The sequence below is a fragment of the Chroicocephalus ridibundus genome, chromosome 3 (genome assembly GCF_963924245.1).
Source record: "Chroicocephalus ridibundus chromosome 3, bChrRid1.1, whole genome shotgun sequence".
Taxonomy (NCBI): Eukaryota; Metazoa; Chordata; class Aves; order Charadriiformes; family Laridae; genus Chroicocephalus; species Chroicocephalus ridibundus.
The window spans coordinates 5,983,116-6,001,734 of NC_086286.1; the positions used below are offsets into that span (position 1 = coordinate 5,983,116).

Sequence of the window (18,619 nt, forward strand, 5' to 3'; positions counted from 1 at the left end):
GGTCCCATGTCATAGAAAACAAGGAGAGCTAACCAAAAGTTGCATCAAAGTCTATTTAAGTTTCTTTAAAATGAAAGACTTTTACTTCATTTGGGAATCAAAAAGGAATGTGGTTTATAGAATTATAAATTCAAGATTGTAATTTCAGAAGCTATTCAACACATTAAGCATTAATAACTGTATTACTGTTTTATTTATTAGACTACATGTTTAAAGATATTGCAAAAGAGTGCAAAGATAAAGATTGCAATTATGATTTACATAAATGTTTGGTTTTGCAGTAAATGTTTTTGGATAATTGGAGAGTAGCAAAGTTACTGAAACACTGGAAAGTCTCTTATGAAACATCTTCTGTTTTGGTTCCATCTATGTTTAGGAAGCTCAATGCTAACAATTCTCTTTTTGTTCTTCTTGCAGCCAATTCCAGCCTTCTTGGAGGTGGGGGAGGTGAGTCTTTGCTTAATGCTGTACTTATTCTTAAATAAATGTGACGTATATGCTGAGCAAATGTGGTGTTTAGTTGGTTATGAAACTATGTATGGTAGGCTCAAAAGGTAGAAAAGTAAAATTATTAGATGGAAAAACTCACCCAAGTCAATAACATTTCCTATCATCAAGGGGCAGGGTGTGTGCCTGCTGCTGAATCTGGGTTCCCCTCTCAATTAGGCTGGGGCTGACCCGTATATGGGGCTAACTGAAACATGAAGGAACTGAACTGCCTTATGTTATGTTGTGTTTAAGTAGTTAGGATTTTTGTTTAATTTACTTCAAGGGAACCCTGAATGCATGTTAAGTAAATAGCTTTTTTTTAAAAAAAGTTAAATAATTAAAGCATGGTAAAAACTCATTTTAGTAAGTTCATGAGGTTTTATTTTCACTTTTTTAAAAACCCTGGTTGCTTACCCCCTTTTGCTTGCTGGAATACTTAAGTAGATTTCAGTACAAATCTTTGGTGCATGTAAGAGATGCTAACAACATGTACATTAGTAAGACAGAGAAGCGTAAGCGCACGTAGTGGGTATTGTTTCCAAATACGTGGGTGCTGTAGATCGATGCTATTTTGCGTTTTGTAGTACTGTGGCTGTAGCAGCTTACATGAGTGTTAACAACTCAGGGAAAAAAAAAAAAAAAATCAAAACCCCAAAACCACCAAAACACATGAAAAGCTTGATCTCAGTTTTCTGTGACTTCCCCTCCCTCCCAGAGGGAAGCAAAAGAGCTCAGTTCTGGAAATTTCACAGTGCAGGAGCAGTACGGGTAGGGACTAATCTTCCTTCCTGGCTGGAGTTAAAAGGACTTGATGATCAGAGCTTACATATGCAAGGTTAAAGGAAAGGCCTCTGTAAAAAGACAGAAGATCCCTGTTGCTTGTGAGGCTTGAGGACAAGTCCTCAAAGCTTTTGTTTTAACAGCCTTAACTGAACGGGCCTCTCTTATTTCTGGACAAGGAAAAGGTGCTGGACAACTGCACCCGCTCTAAATAAAAGAGTTCATATTTCTCAGCTGTGTGTCTGGACATTAAAGTACAGGGAAGCCTTACCTGGTAATCCTGTTGGATTAATCTGTTTCTTTTGATGCGAGTTAGTTGTTTGCAGTATACCGAATTTTTCTTTATTTAAGAGATAATCCTTTAAAAGGTAATCCTTCGCTAGCCGTTCATGTTCCTGCGGAGCCATCCATGTACCTTCTCTCCAGTGCTTGCTCCCAGCTGGTAAAGTCAAAAAAATAGAAAAATATAAATCAATGCAAATGTTCAAATTCCAATCAGGTTCCCAGAGCACTGCTGCTGCTGAAAGGATTTGGCTATTGACTTTCTGTGGTATTTATTCAGCTGGACCATACTTCAAAAGCTGATGTCCGATCAGCGTGGCACAAGATAACGTGGCTCTCCTTCTGTGGCAGATGGGATGAGCCCACACTGCCAGTCAAGGGGGGATTTTTCCTGTATTTTTTGTGCTTGAAGTGGGGGAGTACTCACTCAAGTTAAGGTATTGGCAATGAAAAACACCTGCCCCCCCCCCCCCCCCCCCCCCCCAACTTCCTGGTCTCCTGTCCCCTCAGGGCCGGCTGAGGTGATGGCAGCGCAGGAGGCTGGGGCAGTGGGCTGCTGCACCTTCTCTCCTGCTTCTCCCCTCCCTCCTCCTGCCCTGGCAGCATTTTGGGCTTGTACCCACCATTTCTGGAACAATTTTCCTCAGTGGCATTGGGAAGCTTCTGTGGCAGGTTGAGTTTTGGCACACAGTAGGTCCCTTGGGTCCTCCCACAGAGGAGGTCTCCCTGCAGACTGCCCCTGGCCAGAACTCCACAAAACACGATGCCGGATCCTTTGGATCTCCGGTGGAAGGATGACAACATGCCTCGTTGCTTGTGATGCAGGTAAAATACTAAATTTGACTATTTTATGGCTTAGAGTTTGACGGCTGATGGTTGAGGGGCTGCATTTGTGCTCTGGAGGTGCCCTTGTGTAGGATGGCTGACGTGTCCTCGCAGTGCACTTGCTTAGGTTTTTCCAAGTCTTTTGAGGAAAAATTGTGATAATTTTGTTGCCAAAGTACTCCCAAGTTTGGGCAGCCACCTTGGGGTGTCCGTGTCTCCATCCTTGGGTGCATGCACTGCCTGTGCCCTTTCGGAGGAGGGGAAGGGTGCGCGGGGCTGGGGGCTGGAGCTTGCCCAGGGGGAGCACAAGATGGAGGCGCCCCTGACCGACCCGCCCGCCTGCCACAGGCAGACAAAAACCGGAGCCCCTGCTTCTTGGCAAAATGACCCGTCACTGACAATGTGCATTTCTCTGTAGAAAGGATTGTTTTGTTTCCAACTGAAGGATTTTGGATTTAAAATTCTGGATACATTTTTTTTTTTCCCCTTTTTCCAGAAGGAAGTGGCGGCAGCGCTCCGCATGAAATATTGCTAGTGAATTATTAAAACTTTATTATATACGTAAACACCAAAGCCTTCTTTTGATTGCAGATGCTGAATATTTATGATAATGCATAATACCAGTGTAGTTTATCCAATAATGGGATTCAGATCTCTTCAGTAACACTCATTAATTTAATCTCTTTGTCACTGCTGGGGGTATGAATACATATCTTAGTTTTACAGAAAATGAAAACCAGAAATTTCCACTTGTCTAAGCTCATGCAACAGGTTTTGTGATTTTGAGCTGCTCTTGAGTTGTTCTCTGTTAGAAATCTTTCCAGAATTGAACACAAATTAGTTGGAAATAGTTATTTGAACACCCTGATGTAACGTTTGCGAATGACTCGATATGTTTGTTAAAACCATCTTCCGGAGGAGAACTGTTGAGGACCCCAGTGGGCGATGTTGTCAGTAAATGTAGCGCATTTGGATATAAGTTCAGGTGCTGGTGGTTTTGGGCAGCTGCCTGTCATCCCTGCGTCACCTTGGAGCCACATCAGGGCATCCGCGTACTTTGATTTCCCAGAGCCAGAGTAATGATTTGTTCTTGCTTTCCCCATTTAAATGCTGTCTTTTCATTTTCATGACCATTTGGAATGAAGAGATAAAAGCACAAAAGACACCAGAAACAATTTTTCACAGAACTGTTTAATCATAGAATCGAAAAACCCACGATAGAGTCTTAGAAGAATCTTTAGTTAAATATAGATGTTGAAGATGTTTCTTTCTGCTTTTCAAATAACTGAAGTTTCCAGGATTTCATTATGAGTTTGGTGAGTGAACCTTTTTTTCTTTTCATTCTTTACTGGTTTTAATAATTGATTTTTAATTAGAAGGCATATTTCACTTTCAGGTCTAGATTTATCATGCATTCAGCATTTGACTGCTCCTATTAACTTGCACAGAGCATTATGACTTATTTGTGCATCGTGTATTATTTGTCCCATTATGTTCAACAGTGCAAAGGTGAAAATTATTAAGAAAATTGCCTGCATTTGGCAGGAGTGAGGAAAAAACATCTGATATTTTGAGAAAGTGACCCCTTTTAAAAATGTATCGTGAAGTTTTGGCTGTTGAGAAATCGAAGTGCCCTATTTTGCATGGCAGTTTTTTTCTTTACGTTCTTTTATAGCTGTGTCAAGGAATGAAAGTATGTGATTTCAGGCACTTTGTTAATGCAAAGTGAGCAAGAGCTGAGACTTCTCCTTCCCTCTTATGGTTTTGGATAATCTGTGGGGCTCTTTTCCTTGGGGTATTCGAGTTCTTGTTGCGTGCCGATTCCCTGATTGGCTTGCTTTCTTTGACCTTAATTTGAGGGTCTATTTAAAATAGCAAGCTAGGGATTTTTATTATTTTTTTTTCTTCATAGGATTTTATTGCCTATGCTGGAGCCGGAGGAGGAGACATCATCATTTAGTGTCCTGTTATGAACGTAATTTTTGCCTGCTCTGTACTTGAAAATTGTAATTTTGTCTTTAAAAAACTTTGAGAGGAGACAGGTTATGTTCGCAGTTTTTTGAAAGCATTGTTTGGACCCTGTTTAAGTTGGTTGCCCCAAAAGGTCTGTCTGGTTTCCTCTTTCTCTCCATCTCTCTCCTTTTTTTGGCCAGTGTAACTATATCTTTTCTAGGGCTTTTGCTGGCATGGAAAAAATTAATTCCTATATAGCCATAAGTATGTTAGCATATCTTAAATGTAGACCAGACCTACCTCTCCAGTCTGCCAAGATACGGTTTGTAGGCATGTCATCTTAAGCAACTGTTATGGCATGGGGAACTTGTATTGTGTTCATGATCACAGCAGGGAACTGGGTTTCTCTGCATGTTATCGAGTAGACTCCATTTTGAAAGTGGGATTTACTTACTGCCTTTGTTCGTCTCTAGCTCTGTGTTAGATTATAATCATGGCAAAAGAAGTGTTTTCTCCTGCTAGGAAGAAATTACCACAGACTGACTTCTATCCTGGAAAATGGGTTTATCGGGAGGGAAATGAGCTATGCAGTGCCTGGAGTCTTTTGCTGAGCCCGGGCACAAAATCACATGACGGAGGAGATGGACTTTGTGTGAGGGTCGGTATGCCACGTCAAAATGCGGGCAGCTACGCTTGCCTACGAGCATCTAGTGCCACATCATCCCAGTGGGCTCTCTGAGGTACAGGCGTGGGTCTGGCAGATAGGACACGAGGTTGGGTGGCGTTCTGCGCCAACTGATGGTCGCATAGGTCACTCTGGGACAGCTGAGGTACCAGTAGGTACCTGTGTTTGAGCATCTGTATTGCACCACTTGGTTCCAAATTGGTGGTGCGGTTGTTCATCTTCAAAGATAGGTATAGCAGGTCTGTAGCGCAACCATCTTGGCTGCTGCTAATGCTGTAGAAATAGAGGATAACTGCTGATGGGGTGCTGCTGCAAAGTCAATGGTGTTTGCCAGCCACCCTGTCTATTTGTCAATTAATTGCAGGCTAATGAGTTCAAAAAGCCAGTGATTATCCTGTCAGTAGTGGCAGGAAGGAACAGCTGACACAAATATCTTTTCTTGACATCCCTCCCCTTGGCCAGGGATAAAATTTTTATTTGCACGGCTGTGGCTTAGATTCACTACTAACCATTTCCAGCCACCTTCTGATAGTGAAATCTTTACCAAAAGAAGGCAGGTTTTGCACTGTCTGAATCGTAACTTGACATCGACTTACATGGCAAATGAGTATTCATGACGCTGAGAAGTAAAAGTTGTACAAGAGAAAATTGGAGGCAGGAATGAGACAAGTTGCAAAGCACCACATAACAATCTAAAAGGAGAATACTTTAAATATTAGACTGGCCCTATGCTAGCCCGTTCAAAATGTATAGGAGGAAGAAGACAAGCCTGTTTTTTCCTGAACCAGGATGAGATGCTCTCTGTTTTGGATTTCACAGGGCTTGGGCTTGATATTTACATAATTTAAATGCAAGTGAAGCAAGGGTTTAAATCCAAAGTTCAAATTTGTGCATGACGTGCCCATAACATGAATGCATCCCTTGAGAGGAAAAGAGTGAGTTTGGGAAAGGAGCACTGACAGGATTCTTTCATCAAGAAAATAAGCATTATTATTTTGTATTTTTTTTGTGTGTCAGTCTGTTGGCATTTTCTTGTATCATGTCAAATGCGTTTGTCAGATTGGGGTGTGCTTGCAACAAATGGCTTCATGGAACAAATGTGCTTCGTCTGGGATTTCAGCTAGCTTCAAAGCTTTCAGTTGCTTTGTACACTGCACCGTCCTATCTTAGGTATTTAGATAATGGCTAGGAAGGTACAAAGATTTTTCCTAGTGAATAATAATGATCATGTAGAAGAACTGATAATTTAAGGCAAATGGCCATTTGCCTTTGTTGCTAATTAATCCGTTTCTGCTAGAAGATTGCTGCTGCAATTCTGTAGGGTTGTTAAAGTGTTTTATCTCTTTTTACTATTTGCATGCTGTTCTTTTTCATCTCTGTAAATAGAGTGGGTTTGAGAGGGCTGTATCCACCAGTTCCCCCACTGTGACAGTACATCAGCCAATTAAAAGTTTAATATTTATGCATTTATGTATTTCTTTCTGTGCGGCTGTAATACTAGTTCCATTGGTAGCCCGGTAGCTCAGGCTAGACTGCAACCCTTTCAAGGTGTTTGGTTCATCCCAAAATCTTGTTATTATTTATGAGCGTTTTGTTGGATTAGATCAAAGCAAATAGATTTCTCTGTAATTTAACTGCTTTTATAGAATTTATTCAAACTTCCTGTGTAAGCAAAGTCTTTCTTTACAGGTCATTTATTCTGGATATGTTTTTTTCTTTCTTTCTTCAATCTGTGTGTGTATGTTTGCTTTTTGCCTTCTGTCATTGCAATGGATATTTCCATGTGAGTTTTAGTTCAGCTTTAATTAAAATTAGTGGGTTTTCTCATTTTGTAGTGCATCTAGAGACATAGTGATGATAGCTCTATAAATAAATAAGCACAGTTTATTTCAAAAGACCTTAAACCCAAACTGCCATGACTGTATTTAAAGTGTATGCTCTGCTGTCTAGAATTGTTGGGCTTTATGTGGTTTGCGGTTTATTTTTTTGTTTGTTTAAATTATGATATGTATTTTGCTCTTTGACTAGATAGGATGCTAACTTGCTTTCTCCAGTTGTTTTATACATTCTTATAGGTAATAATCATAAACAGGAAGTTTCTGGGTTGATTTTAAGTATTTCTCAGTTGTTCCATAATTGTATCCTGTTAATTACAGTTTCCCAGCAGTTATTTAAAAAAAAAAAAAAATTATGTTTTGCTATTTACAGGAACTGACACAGGTATGTGATCAGGTGTTAAGTTTCAAACATGTACATATATTTGTTGGTGCACATTAATGACTTCCCTAACATTGACTTTTGTTTAAAACACACATTCAGCCTGTGATCCTTTAAAGTGGTGCTCCTGTTCCAGCCAGTTGTGTGGGAACATGACTGTATGTTGCTGTCATGAAAGTAATCTAAAATTTAGTGTTTCCAGGCATACTTACTCACTGCTGTCCTTAGCCTTTTATTATTGCTGCTGTGTTGACTTAATTAGGCGTTAGAAGGTGATGTTTTATTTTTCACTCATCACTTACTGAATGCTGAATCCACAACACTCTCAGCTCTTGCTTAATTGTGAGGCCTTTTTCTTGCTCAGATAAGGGAGTCAGTGTGACAGTCTCATTTTGTTTAATTTTGTTATGAGGTAATTAGAGTGTTACTTACCCACAACTAAAAAATGAACGTATACGTATACAGCTTCTGCCATATACATGGCTTTCATATATGGTGACATGCGTGTATATATGTACATGTTTTTGTGACTGAATCTTGCAGTCTTTTCAGAAAGTCAGACTTTGTGTGTGTGTGCACACATGTGCATGTGCATAGATAAAAATATGGCATTAATTTTGTTAGACTGGGAAAGGCCTTTAGTTCATGGTCGCTGAAAATTTAAGGTGCTTTTGATAAAAATCCAAGCCGAAAAGGCAGGCAGTTATGTAAGGAATGTATTCCTTTCTTTTTTCCTTTTTGTTTCATGCTATGGGACAGAGCTGCAAATCAGGATGAGAGATCACAACCCTTCCCTAATCCGCAGTTATCACATGATGTATAAGGCAATTCACGGTACGTTTGTTACGTGAATTGGATATATGCTCTAAAAATGTTAAACGCTTTTTCCATATATAGACAAATACGTATATGTCTCTCATGTTTGTCTTGTAAGCAGAAAATACAGTTATTTTTTCATTTACCAAAGTGCTGCTCGGGCATCTTAGGATACTTTGGTCGAGACTCTCCCTCTGTAGCTGAAGGTGAAGAGCACAGCTCCCAGGATGAAAATAGTCTGGGAGTGCAGGAAGCGACACGTGTGGCTGTGTGCTACGACAAGAATAGAGTAAGTCAGACATTGGAGTGTATATATGTGCCACTCTACGGAAGACAGTTTTTAAAATTAAGCATTTGGTTGGTTTCCTGAAAGAAAAATCTGTAAATTGGGACACCTGTCAAAGTTGTTCAGTTTCACGCCCAACAATCTCGACAGTGTCCCTTTTGCTGAGGTAAGAATGAAGCGAGCGCTGCGGTGAAGACATGTTTTGTTAGGCTCAAACAGGGGTGGTGGCGTTCTTAAATCTGTTTTTCAGATTTAAGGTCTACAGCTATTTTCCTGGATCTGTAACAGAAGTACTGACTATTCAGTAGGAGGAAAAGGCGATTTAACACATTTATTTATTTATTTTTTCAGCTGATATTAAAAGAAATAGAAAAAATGAAATAAAGGGATGATGGCGGTACTTGACTTGTAGGCACAGAGGCACTTTTGAATACCAGCCCACTTAATGACGCTTTCATGCTGGTATGCCTAAATACAAAACAAAGACTTTAATCAGTCGAGAGTTCCTTAAAAGTATCTCCTCAGCCTCAGGCTCGTTACTTTCTACATCGAATGTGTATACAGGTGTGAGCAGCAAGGCAGGGAAAAGGCATAGAAAAATGGCAACAACTTGCTGATTTGCTGATCGTTGTTGGCTATTCTTTTTAAAATGCGTGAGCGTCCAATAAAATGAAAAGATGGACATTGCATAATGCTAGCGCGTCCCCAGAAGGAGGGAGAAGATCGCTGTAACTATTTCTGCTGAGGTACTTGGACACTTGGAAAACCAGCATTCCCCAAAGGTCAGAGACTGGAGGTTCTCGTTGTCCTTAAGGCCCCACCTCACATAATGGAAAGAATTTACAGTAGTTTCTTAAAGCAATTAGTTGTTAGTCACTATATTTTCAAAGAAAATCTTGAATAAAACCCAGGATTAACTACAGAGGCAAGCAAAAAGCAAGTATCGAAATTACTGATATTATAGAAAGAGTTTACAACTCTGTTCTTGCCGCATAGAATGAAGGATTATGAAATCAGGCCTGCATTCACCTCTCACCTTCTATTTCAAATTTTCTGCTCTTTCCCTAGAGCTTCACTACTCGTTTATGAGTTGCTTGTTGCTGATCACATTTTTCCAAAGTTCCTTTGTTCTGTGCAAAATGCTTACAGATAATAACGTGCAGCTTTTCGAAAGCCAAGAAAGTCTCCAGCAGAGCAGCTGGCAAGATGGTAGAGTCTTGGAAAGATCTGTCCTTCTTCGTTTTCTGTGTGCCTGTCTTTCCAATTCTCTTCCTTCCGTTTTGAGAACCGTCTATCAAACAGACAGTATAAAGTGGAATGAACTTTTGGCATAATAAAAAAAAAAAGAGAGAGAGAAATGTGGTGATTGCTAACGAAGGATTGAAACTCTTACATAGGTGGAACTGATTTTTAAGAGACGTTAATGGAAAACCTGCGTGTACAAGTCTGTCTCTGCAGTTACTCATCTTTCCTAGTGGGTAATATTGGACGGTAATGCAGCTTCCAGTTGCTAATTTTCATTCTAATGCCATACGGCAAACTGCAAAGTAGACAGCCCCTATGATTTAAGAAACAAATAAAAAAGCTCCCTGCCCTTTTGAGGGCTTCAAGTTTAGCCTGAATGACTTTATACATTCAATTTAGACTTTATTTTTAAAATCAGTTGTAGTGGGGGAACAGTAAACTGAGATGCGAAGTAAGCGAGAACAGGAGCTGCTGAAGATGGCTTTGCTATGAAAGAAAACACATGATGAGTCTCATCCGTATGAGCATTATTATCACAGAATCTAAATTCTCCGCAGACCTTTGGTGCATTTATCCTAATTGCTCTGTAAACAGAGAAGTAATGTTTTCTCCATTTTACAGTTGGGAAAATGAGACAAGGAAACCGTATGTTTTGCAAAAGGTCCAGATAGAAAAGAGCAAGAATCAGCTCTCTGAAGGCAAAGCATAACTCGCTGGGGTTTCATAATGCCTGTATCAGTTTTGTGAATAGGGATTTTGATTCCTATCTGGAAGGAAGAGGAATTTTAATTTTAGTACCAGTTTCATGGGTAGAAACAGGATGATATTTGGAAAAAGAGAAAACATACTCTACTGAGAGCAACTTTCTGACGATTAGGCCTTAATTGGTTATAGAGCAGAAGGACCTCCAACTGGAAATAAGATACTGCTAGATAACCAGTACTACACTAATGCAGATAAAACTGAATATGGGAAAAATGTGATGTATTTGAGGCTGCCACCATTAGTAATTCTAAATAAACAGCAATTCACTGTTCTTATTTGGGGCCTTTCTACATTGAGTTAGAGAACGGCTGTTTACTTTTATTTTGAATTTGTATAGTATTAATAACAAAGCATTTGAATATCTTTTTGATGATAAAAAGACAGACTCTTCTGGATTAAGAAAGTATCTAATTTTATTATCTACCAAATCGAGCCTCTTCCAACAGCAGAAGAATTTCAATGATTCTCCCATTAAAAATGCTACCTTATAATTATGTGTAAAATAGTTTTCTTTTCTTTATAAAGTTGCCTTATTTACATCTTTTTCCTTGTTCTTATGTAAATGCCGTGTAATGTATAGGGTTTATCATTCAAGTTTCTTTGAACTTGATTTATCTTTTTAAAATTTGAAAGCGTATTTTTGCCATTTGGACTGACAGATCTGTAGTGTTGTAGTTTTGGCTACATACACAGTAGCAAAGAACAAAATATTTTTTGTCACACTTCTACTGTTACAGTTCAGTCTGTTCCTTTTACATTATCAGCTTGCTTCTCTGGGCTTCGTAGAGGCATCTGTTTTAATTTTTATTGGGCAGGGCTGTAACTTAGCAAACTCATGTAAGCTTCAGAAATCATTCACAAATGTGGACGATTAAATCAATTATGTCTTGGCTGAGTGATCTATGACTGTATTATACACACACAAAGTTTAAAGAATGTTATTAAGGTGCGAACCCAAGCACTTAAAGTTAGGAAGAGCCAAAATTAAAGTTGCCTGCAGGCTCACAGTCTCCATGCATATATGCGCTATGGTATTGCCTCTAACTGTACAATTGCACTGTTTTTCCAGGTGGAACCTTGTCTCAGTCATCCTCTTTCTTCCAAGCATAAACCGCCTTTCGGCTTTTTGCGTGCTTAAACTCTGGTCTGCAAACCAGTATTTGTTATGGTACTTATCATTGGTATACGATATCATAAGAAAATTAAAGATTTCATAGGTAATATATTTGTCTTCCCCAAATGTTATTTGGTGTTATCTTTATTAAAAGAAAAAAAAAAGGAGAGGTTAAGGTCACAATTCTATGCAACAGGGGACTCTTTTCTGTAAAGACGTGGAAGTCCTTACATTTCAAAAAATAGGTCTAGTAAATTCCAAGCAGTTCTGCAAACTGGAACTTGTACATCAACTCAGGATGTAATGCAACATTATAAATTTTCAGACTGAAATTCACCTTGAGATTCCCATCTTCTTCTCTACTTCTTGTTCCCAGTCCCACTACCTGCATTTTAGAGTTTACTGCTCCCTTAATCCCATCCATCCAGAAGTCTGTTGGCCTAAATTTACATATTAAAGAGGGATTGGTTTAGGGAGGGGTTTTACTTGGGCAATTTCACACTGTGGTCTTAAAAAAGTTTGCTTTGGGGTGATTAAGGAGCAGAGAGCTGGCTGAGGGGAGGAGTGATGGGTGTGGAAACAAGTGCAAAGGGGAAGAGATGAGTGATAACTTCCTCCGCTGCTGGGCAGATCGTAATGTGAGACCCTGTTCTCAAACATTTGGGGTGCGGGGAGTGAGCGTCCCCTTTCTTGCTTCTTACCATAATGTTCACTTCTGAAAAGTCGTCTCCATGTCTAGCCAGTCACAGTTTCTCTCTGCTTCTGGCTCACAGTCTGATTTTTTTTTTAGTGGGAAATAGTTCAGTTTTAGTCCCAGGCCAATTTCCTAGATTCCCTCTCTTTGAATTCTGTGCCCTTTCACTGCCAGCTTCATTCTTATGCCCTGTCCTAATCACAGCTTTAGCCACCAGTCCCTTTCGTCTTGAATCCTACCATCCAACCCTAAACGCAGGTGGTGCTCCGTCTCCTTCCTTTCACCAGTTTGTATTGGGACGAAGGGAAAAAGTGTTCTGACCAGGCAGTGATTTGTTGAGCCAAATGAATTCATTATTCAAGCAAATGAAAGAGAACTGCCAATTTTGGAGTTGCTGTAAGTGAAGAAAAAGTTTACGAAAGCCTACAGTTACAGTTGTTATCTCTGTGTATCTTTTAATCACAATTTTGATTTAAAATGGTTAGCCCAACCTATCCGTACTGCAGTGGTCACCCCATCTGCTGTTCCATTGCTTTTAGGAATGAAGGCAGTATTGTCGGTGTAAAGGGATAAAACCCGTGGTGTTACTACCGTCTTTGTATTTCTTCACCCTTGATGATCGGCAATAATTTCTCCATGGGGATTATTTGTTCAAGGGTGGGGCCTCTGTTCAATCCAGATATAACCAGCTGCGGTGGAATTTAGCCTCTCCTCTGGGTTTACAAGCAATTAGCGCTTCAGCCAGGGCTGCCTGCCCTCCTAGAGAACAAAAGATTCAGTAGAAAACTTGTCCCCTGAAATGACAGCCGGACAAAGAGTCGGCAGATTTATCAGACAATTATTTCGAGTCACTTTTTACAGCAAAGTAAAGTAGCATGACCTCACCATGGACCGAGACGAGACCTCTTCTATGTATAAGTTTATATGTAGATAACTAGTGGAGCGAGTGTCAAAAAAATGGATATTCTTAATAACGTAAGGTACGGATAACAGTCATATGTGAGTTTTGAAGGAAATTTGCTCTGATGACAGGTCAGTTTTTCATCAGGTGCTGGAAAATTGCAAACATATGATTATTCAAATAAGATGATATCTGCAAATAGGATATACTAAGCAAATACTGTAAAGTTCATATGCGATATTATTATCTTCTTCTCTCTTGAGAGTTCATTCGGCAGGAGCAGTTGAATTTTTTTAAACGTAAAGAATGTGAACGTTTAGAGGAGATTGTTTCATTATAAAGGAAAAAAGTAGCAGTGCACATCAAATATTAAATAGAATTCTCTCTTTTTCAAAATTAGTTCCCACGTTTGATGCTATAAAATTTTAACAGTTGTGGGAGAGCTCCCAGAAGACCCTTCATTATGTCTCATTATTACAGCATATGTGAGGCCATAATACCTTTGGTTGCCATAGTTCCTTATTTAATCAAGAAAAAAAAATGCTTCATGGCTGCACAGCTGGGTAACCTTATGTATCTACAGTTTTCTCAAGAAACAATCCTATCTATGCGCCATACTATCTTAATGTGAATTTTGCTTCAAAAATCCGTAAACCAGACTCCTTATTTTTTATTTCTTGACTACACGGTAAAGTTTTAGGTCAGACCCCAGTTTTGCATAGTGCTTCTCTGGCTTTTCTTCCTTTTGCAAGGCCAAATGTGATTTCAGGCTTTAAGTCTTGCAGCACAAGGAAGGCAGAGAGTCCACGCTGGTGGCTGTGACAGGTTTGCCATCAAGTGTATGGTTTTATGTTTTTTAAGAAACAATCTGAATTCTTAATGATGTGTTTTTCTTTCATTTATGTTATTTAAAACCTAATACTTCTTACTGAACAAATTGTATCGGGTCTCCTCTGGAATGGTTATCAAATAGCAGTTTAAATATTATCTAGCTTTAGGTGCTAGCTTTAGTTAAATATCTGCCCTGCCAGGGGAGACACTGTGAGGAAGACTTGTTTAGCTTTACAATTTCAGTGGTAATGGTTAAATAACTTTGCAGGCATGAAATACCCAGGAAAGCTGCTGCAGTCTCTAGGAGCTTCTTGGAATGAATTAATGCCCTAATACTCAGGGAATATTTACAATTTAATAATTGAGGAAAGTTGATTAAATATACAAAGCATTTAAATAGCCATTTTAAGCTCACATTAGTTCCTAACAAATTGAAGTATCTTGGCATGGGGAGAATTACAAACTTCTAGCAGTAAGTTTGGGCCTTACAGCAACTCATTACAGCCTTACAGGGCCCATTTCATGTGAAATACAACCTTTGGGTTCACAAGGCTGTGATGTACAGGGTTGTATTTAGTCATACTGAGCCTGATCTCTTGTGGTGATGGGATGTGAGGATTTGTGAGTACCATTCCCCTAACTAAGATGGTAGAAGACAACTGGAAAAGTTCTTTTCTTATTATAACCACGGGGATATTTTCTTTCCCTCGTGTGACTTTGCACGCAGACATCAGAGCTGATGATCTTTAGCAGTTCTGCGTAAGAGTATCCCAACTATTTCAAAACATTTTATGTATAATTGGAGGAAAGCAAGGCTGGATCAGACAGTATCACTTTTGCTTAGGTCACTCCTGGTGGATACTTGTCAAACTCTTCCTTGTGCTCTTGCTTGTGACTCTGCAACTACTGTAGGCAGCCTTTTCCAGCGCATCACTATCTATACCATTATGCCATTGGAACATTTTCCCCTGGAATCTTAATTCTCTTTTTTTTACAGCTTTAAGCCTAAAATTATAGGATTCCTGTTTCTTTGGGGGAGAGGGGGGCTATCATGTCATTCATAACGTCTCATCCGTGAGAAGAGCAGGTGCCTGTGAAGCAGCCCACAAGGCTTATGATGAAGGATCAGGACACGTAAATTTGTAGACTCAGTTTGTTCCAGGCTGCCCAACCTGGTTTTGCTTTAGTAGTGCAAAGTGTCTGTAAAGGAAAGTACACCACCTGAGTTTCGGGGGAGAGAGACAAGATGACAGCAGTGCTCCTGCCTGCTCCTTTGTGAGTAAATCTTCCCTGGGTGCCCTGAAATTACAGAAAGGTGCAAACGGCTGTCTCCTCCTCATCTGTGGGAATAAATCAGACATGAGAGTCGTAGGCTTGGCAGTTAAGCATTTCCATTTGTAGAGCACTGACATACTAATGATGGTAATTTTGCATTTGTTACTACATGCCTAATCTAATTAAGTTTTTCTTAGGGTGCAATTGTTGTTTTCTGTACTTAATTATGTAAGCACCAGGTGCAAATGTTAACAGGAGCTGAATTCAGAAGGAAACCTTTTATCTTTGTGTTATGCAAGACCTTTTTTCTCTATCTTTAATTTTGCAGTTAAAAAAGTGCATACAGTATTTGGTTGTTCCAAGGAGTTGCATTAACTTTTCTGATTGATATACATAGGAAGCGCTAATGAGGCCTAAAAGTTTATATTACTCGTCGTTTAAGTGTGTTTAGAACTATTTATGAGCTCTACAGGCTTGGTTTCAGGTGTCGCAATAGTTCAGACTCCTTCTCCCAGATATACTGCTGATTTTGAGGGTTGGCAGACTTCCCGCACTCCACGACAGATCTGACCCAGTCTGTTTGAAAAGGTCTGAACTACGTAGGGGTCTGTTGTCTGAATCTGAATTTCGTGGAGCACCGGTAAAACTGCATCTGTCACTGCCAGCCTGGCTGTGAACTTTTTGCCACCATTTTATCGATGCTTGTTCAAACATTGAAAGAGAGTTTTCAGTAGAATTCTTTGCCTGGAATAATAAACTCGGGCATTATTTTTAAAGCTCAAGAACCTGAGCTTTGAAATGATGTAAAAGACTGCTCGGAGGCAAGTGACTCTCAAAAGATTTTGCAATTATAATGTTAATTTTTAAATTAAGTGAATGGGAGTTGCAGTAAACTTTTCCACCTGCAGATTGGTAATTGTTTTTATCTATTAAGTGAAAATAAGTAAAGCTTGTATTTTCTAGTTATTCATTAGTAATCTATATTTACATAAATTTGGCATTGACTATAATAGAAAAATTAGATAAATGGTTGATGCGTGTTTGTTCTAAAGTGTAAGGTACCCATAAAACATTGCCATTACTAGTGACTGAGAATTGTCTACAGATGCATTTTTCAGCCGTTTCTAATTTGTGAGTGACTATACATTTTGTAGTAGAAGTACGGCCTGTACGTACTGTGAGTTTAAGCCTGCTGCCAGCACGCGTTCTTCTCTTAGTTATCTTTCGTGGATTCCTTTTAAAGTAGGATTTTAAGCCCGCCATGGACCACAAGTCAGTAGTAGTGACCTGAAATAGATTACTTTTCATTTCAGGATCTTGTGTGATCGTTTTTCATTGGGCTGTCAAGTATAGTTTTATGGTTGACTGTTGAACCATTTTCAGTGTAGAAACATGAAGGTTCATATTTACACTGGTGTAAGACTGACAGCATCCGTTGTTTTAATTCTAGATCCGGGTAAACAAAGGAGCTGTGTCTGATAGTTGTTTTGAATTAAGCTTTCCAGTGTTGTTAATGGTAGAGATTTCCCCCATCCCTGCCATTGTTCGTAGAGACCTCGGTTGTTTCAAGTTTGGTTTGTTTCTTACCCTTCAGGCTTTTAATTCCAACTCCACTCCTTTGATGGTTTATCACAAAATTTGTTCAGAGGCTTCCATTTTTTAAGGTAGTCTTTTAACTACTACTGATTATGCATTCCATCAGAGAAAAGTGGTTGAAAAGTGTAAAACCACAAATAAAATATACATCAATGGGTTACAGTAATGAATGCTAACCTACTGTTTCTTCAGAAAGAGCCCTTTAGGGACAGAGGAGAATGTTTAAGGTGATACGAAAAATGAGAACAGCTTGCCAGAGTTAGTGGTCAGGTTTTACTAAAGATGAATTCTAAAAAGATTAAAATAGATCTGTTTAGTATTAGTTCATAGAAGTCTTCAAGTTAATACCAGGATTAATTCTTTCTGGCAACAAGGCCTTCACGCTGATGGGAATAATAACTTGTCACTTAGTTGCTATACTCTTTTTTGCTTTTGGATTCAGTTTTCCATTATTCCTGTTCCAGGTGGTGTTGTGTTTTGTTGGTTTGTTGTTTTTTTTTTTTTTTTCTCCCCCCCCGGAAGTATGATGATTTATTTGGGTGATAATACACAGGCTGCAATATTTCAGAAATTGATATCTGTTTCCATGTAGGGATGCTTGGAAGAAAAGAAAATAAGGCTATCCTGCAAAAAATATGCTGGCCTCATTAGGTGCAAAAGTGTCTCAAATGGCCCTTAAGCAACACTTTGGCTTCTCCAGCTTCTCAGCATGAAAACATGTCTAAGTAAGTTATATTATTTCAGGACAGTGAACAGCTTGCTTCAGATCCAGCAACTGTGTTTATTCTTTGGTTTTGGTTTTTCTCCCAAATGAAGAATGTCACTCTACATTGTTTACATTTACATCTCAAAACAATTAAGCTAAAACAGCTTCATAAGATTTGGAGCTGGCGTTCTCTCAGGGAAAGCTTTACATTTAGTTTCTAGAGTCATGCAGTAAATAGACTTATTTTTGTTTTTTCAAGCTGGTATGATTGCATATGTGTTCATCTTTCTGAAGAGGTTTGAATACTGTTGACTTTGAATTGTGCATATTGGCGAGGAAGCTTACCCATAATTTCTGTATAGTGCTTTAATTATCTTTATGAGAAGAAAAACTAACTGATTTATTATATCTTTGGGGATATTTTTTATTATATCTTTGGGTATCTCACTGAAATACCTTTTTTGTGAAGAATTACAGTAGAAAACCGTAAAAGCTTGTTTGCCTTTGATTGCAAGATCAGGTACAAACAAAATTCCGAGGCTTTGCTCCTTGGTATTTTTCTGTGTCCTTATACCATACCCATCTATGAAATGTAGTGGAGGTCTCCTACAGACCACCTGACCAGGAAGACCGAGCAGATACAGTCCTCTATTTGTGTCAGTGACATGGACAGTGGGATTGAGTGCACCATCAGTGAGTTTGCCAATGACACCGAGCTTTGTGGAGCAGTTGACACACTGGAGGGAGGGGATGCCATCCAGAGGGACCTGGACAGGCCTGAGAGGTGGGCCCATGAGAACCTCATCAAGTTCAGCAAGACCAAGTGTGAGGTCCCGCACATGGGTCAGGGCAATTCTAAGCACAAATAAAGGCTGGGTGGAGAATGGATTGAGAGCAGCCCTGAGGAGGACGACTTCGGAGTGTTGGTTGATGAGAAGCTCAACATGAGCCAGCAATGTGCACTCTCAGCCCAGAAAGCCAACCATATCCTGGGCTGCATCAAAAGTAGCATGGCCAGCAGGGCAAGGGAGGTGATTCTCTCCTTCTGCTCCACTCTCGTGAGACCCCACGTGGAGTACTGTGTCCAGCTCTGGGGCCCCCAACATGAGAAGGACCTGGACCTGTTGGAATGGGTCCAGAGGGGGGCCATGAAGATGAT

The 18,619-nt window shown here is 39.5% G+C and overlaps 1 protein-coding gene across 4 annotated transcripts in view; it reads left to right on the top strand.

The window, feature by feature from the left end:
* Positions 1-18,619, top strand: part of MACROD2 (mono-ADP ribosylhydrolase 2) — an 893,215-nt gene that overhangs the window by 191,834 nt on the left and 682,762 nt on the right. For all 4 annotated transcript variants that reach the window (XM_063327858.1, XM_063327857.1, XM_063327859.1 and 1 more), the window contains exon 4: positions 418-447. In XM_063327858.1, coding sequence (XP_063183928.1) covers positions 418-447 — 30 coding nt within the window. The remainder of the gene's footprint in view (positions 1-417; positions 448-18,619) is intronic.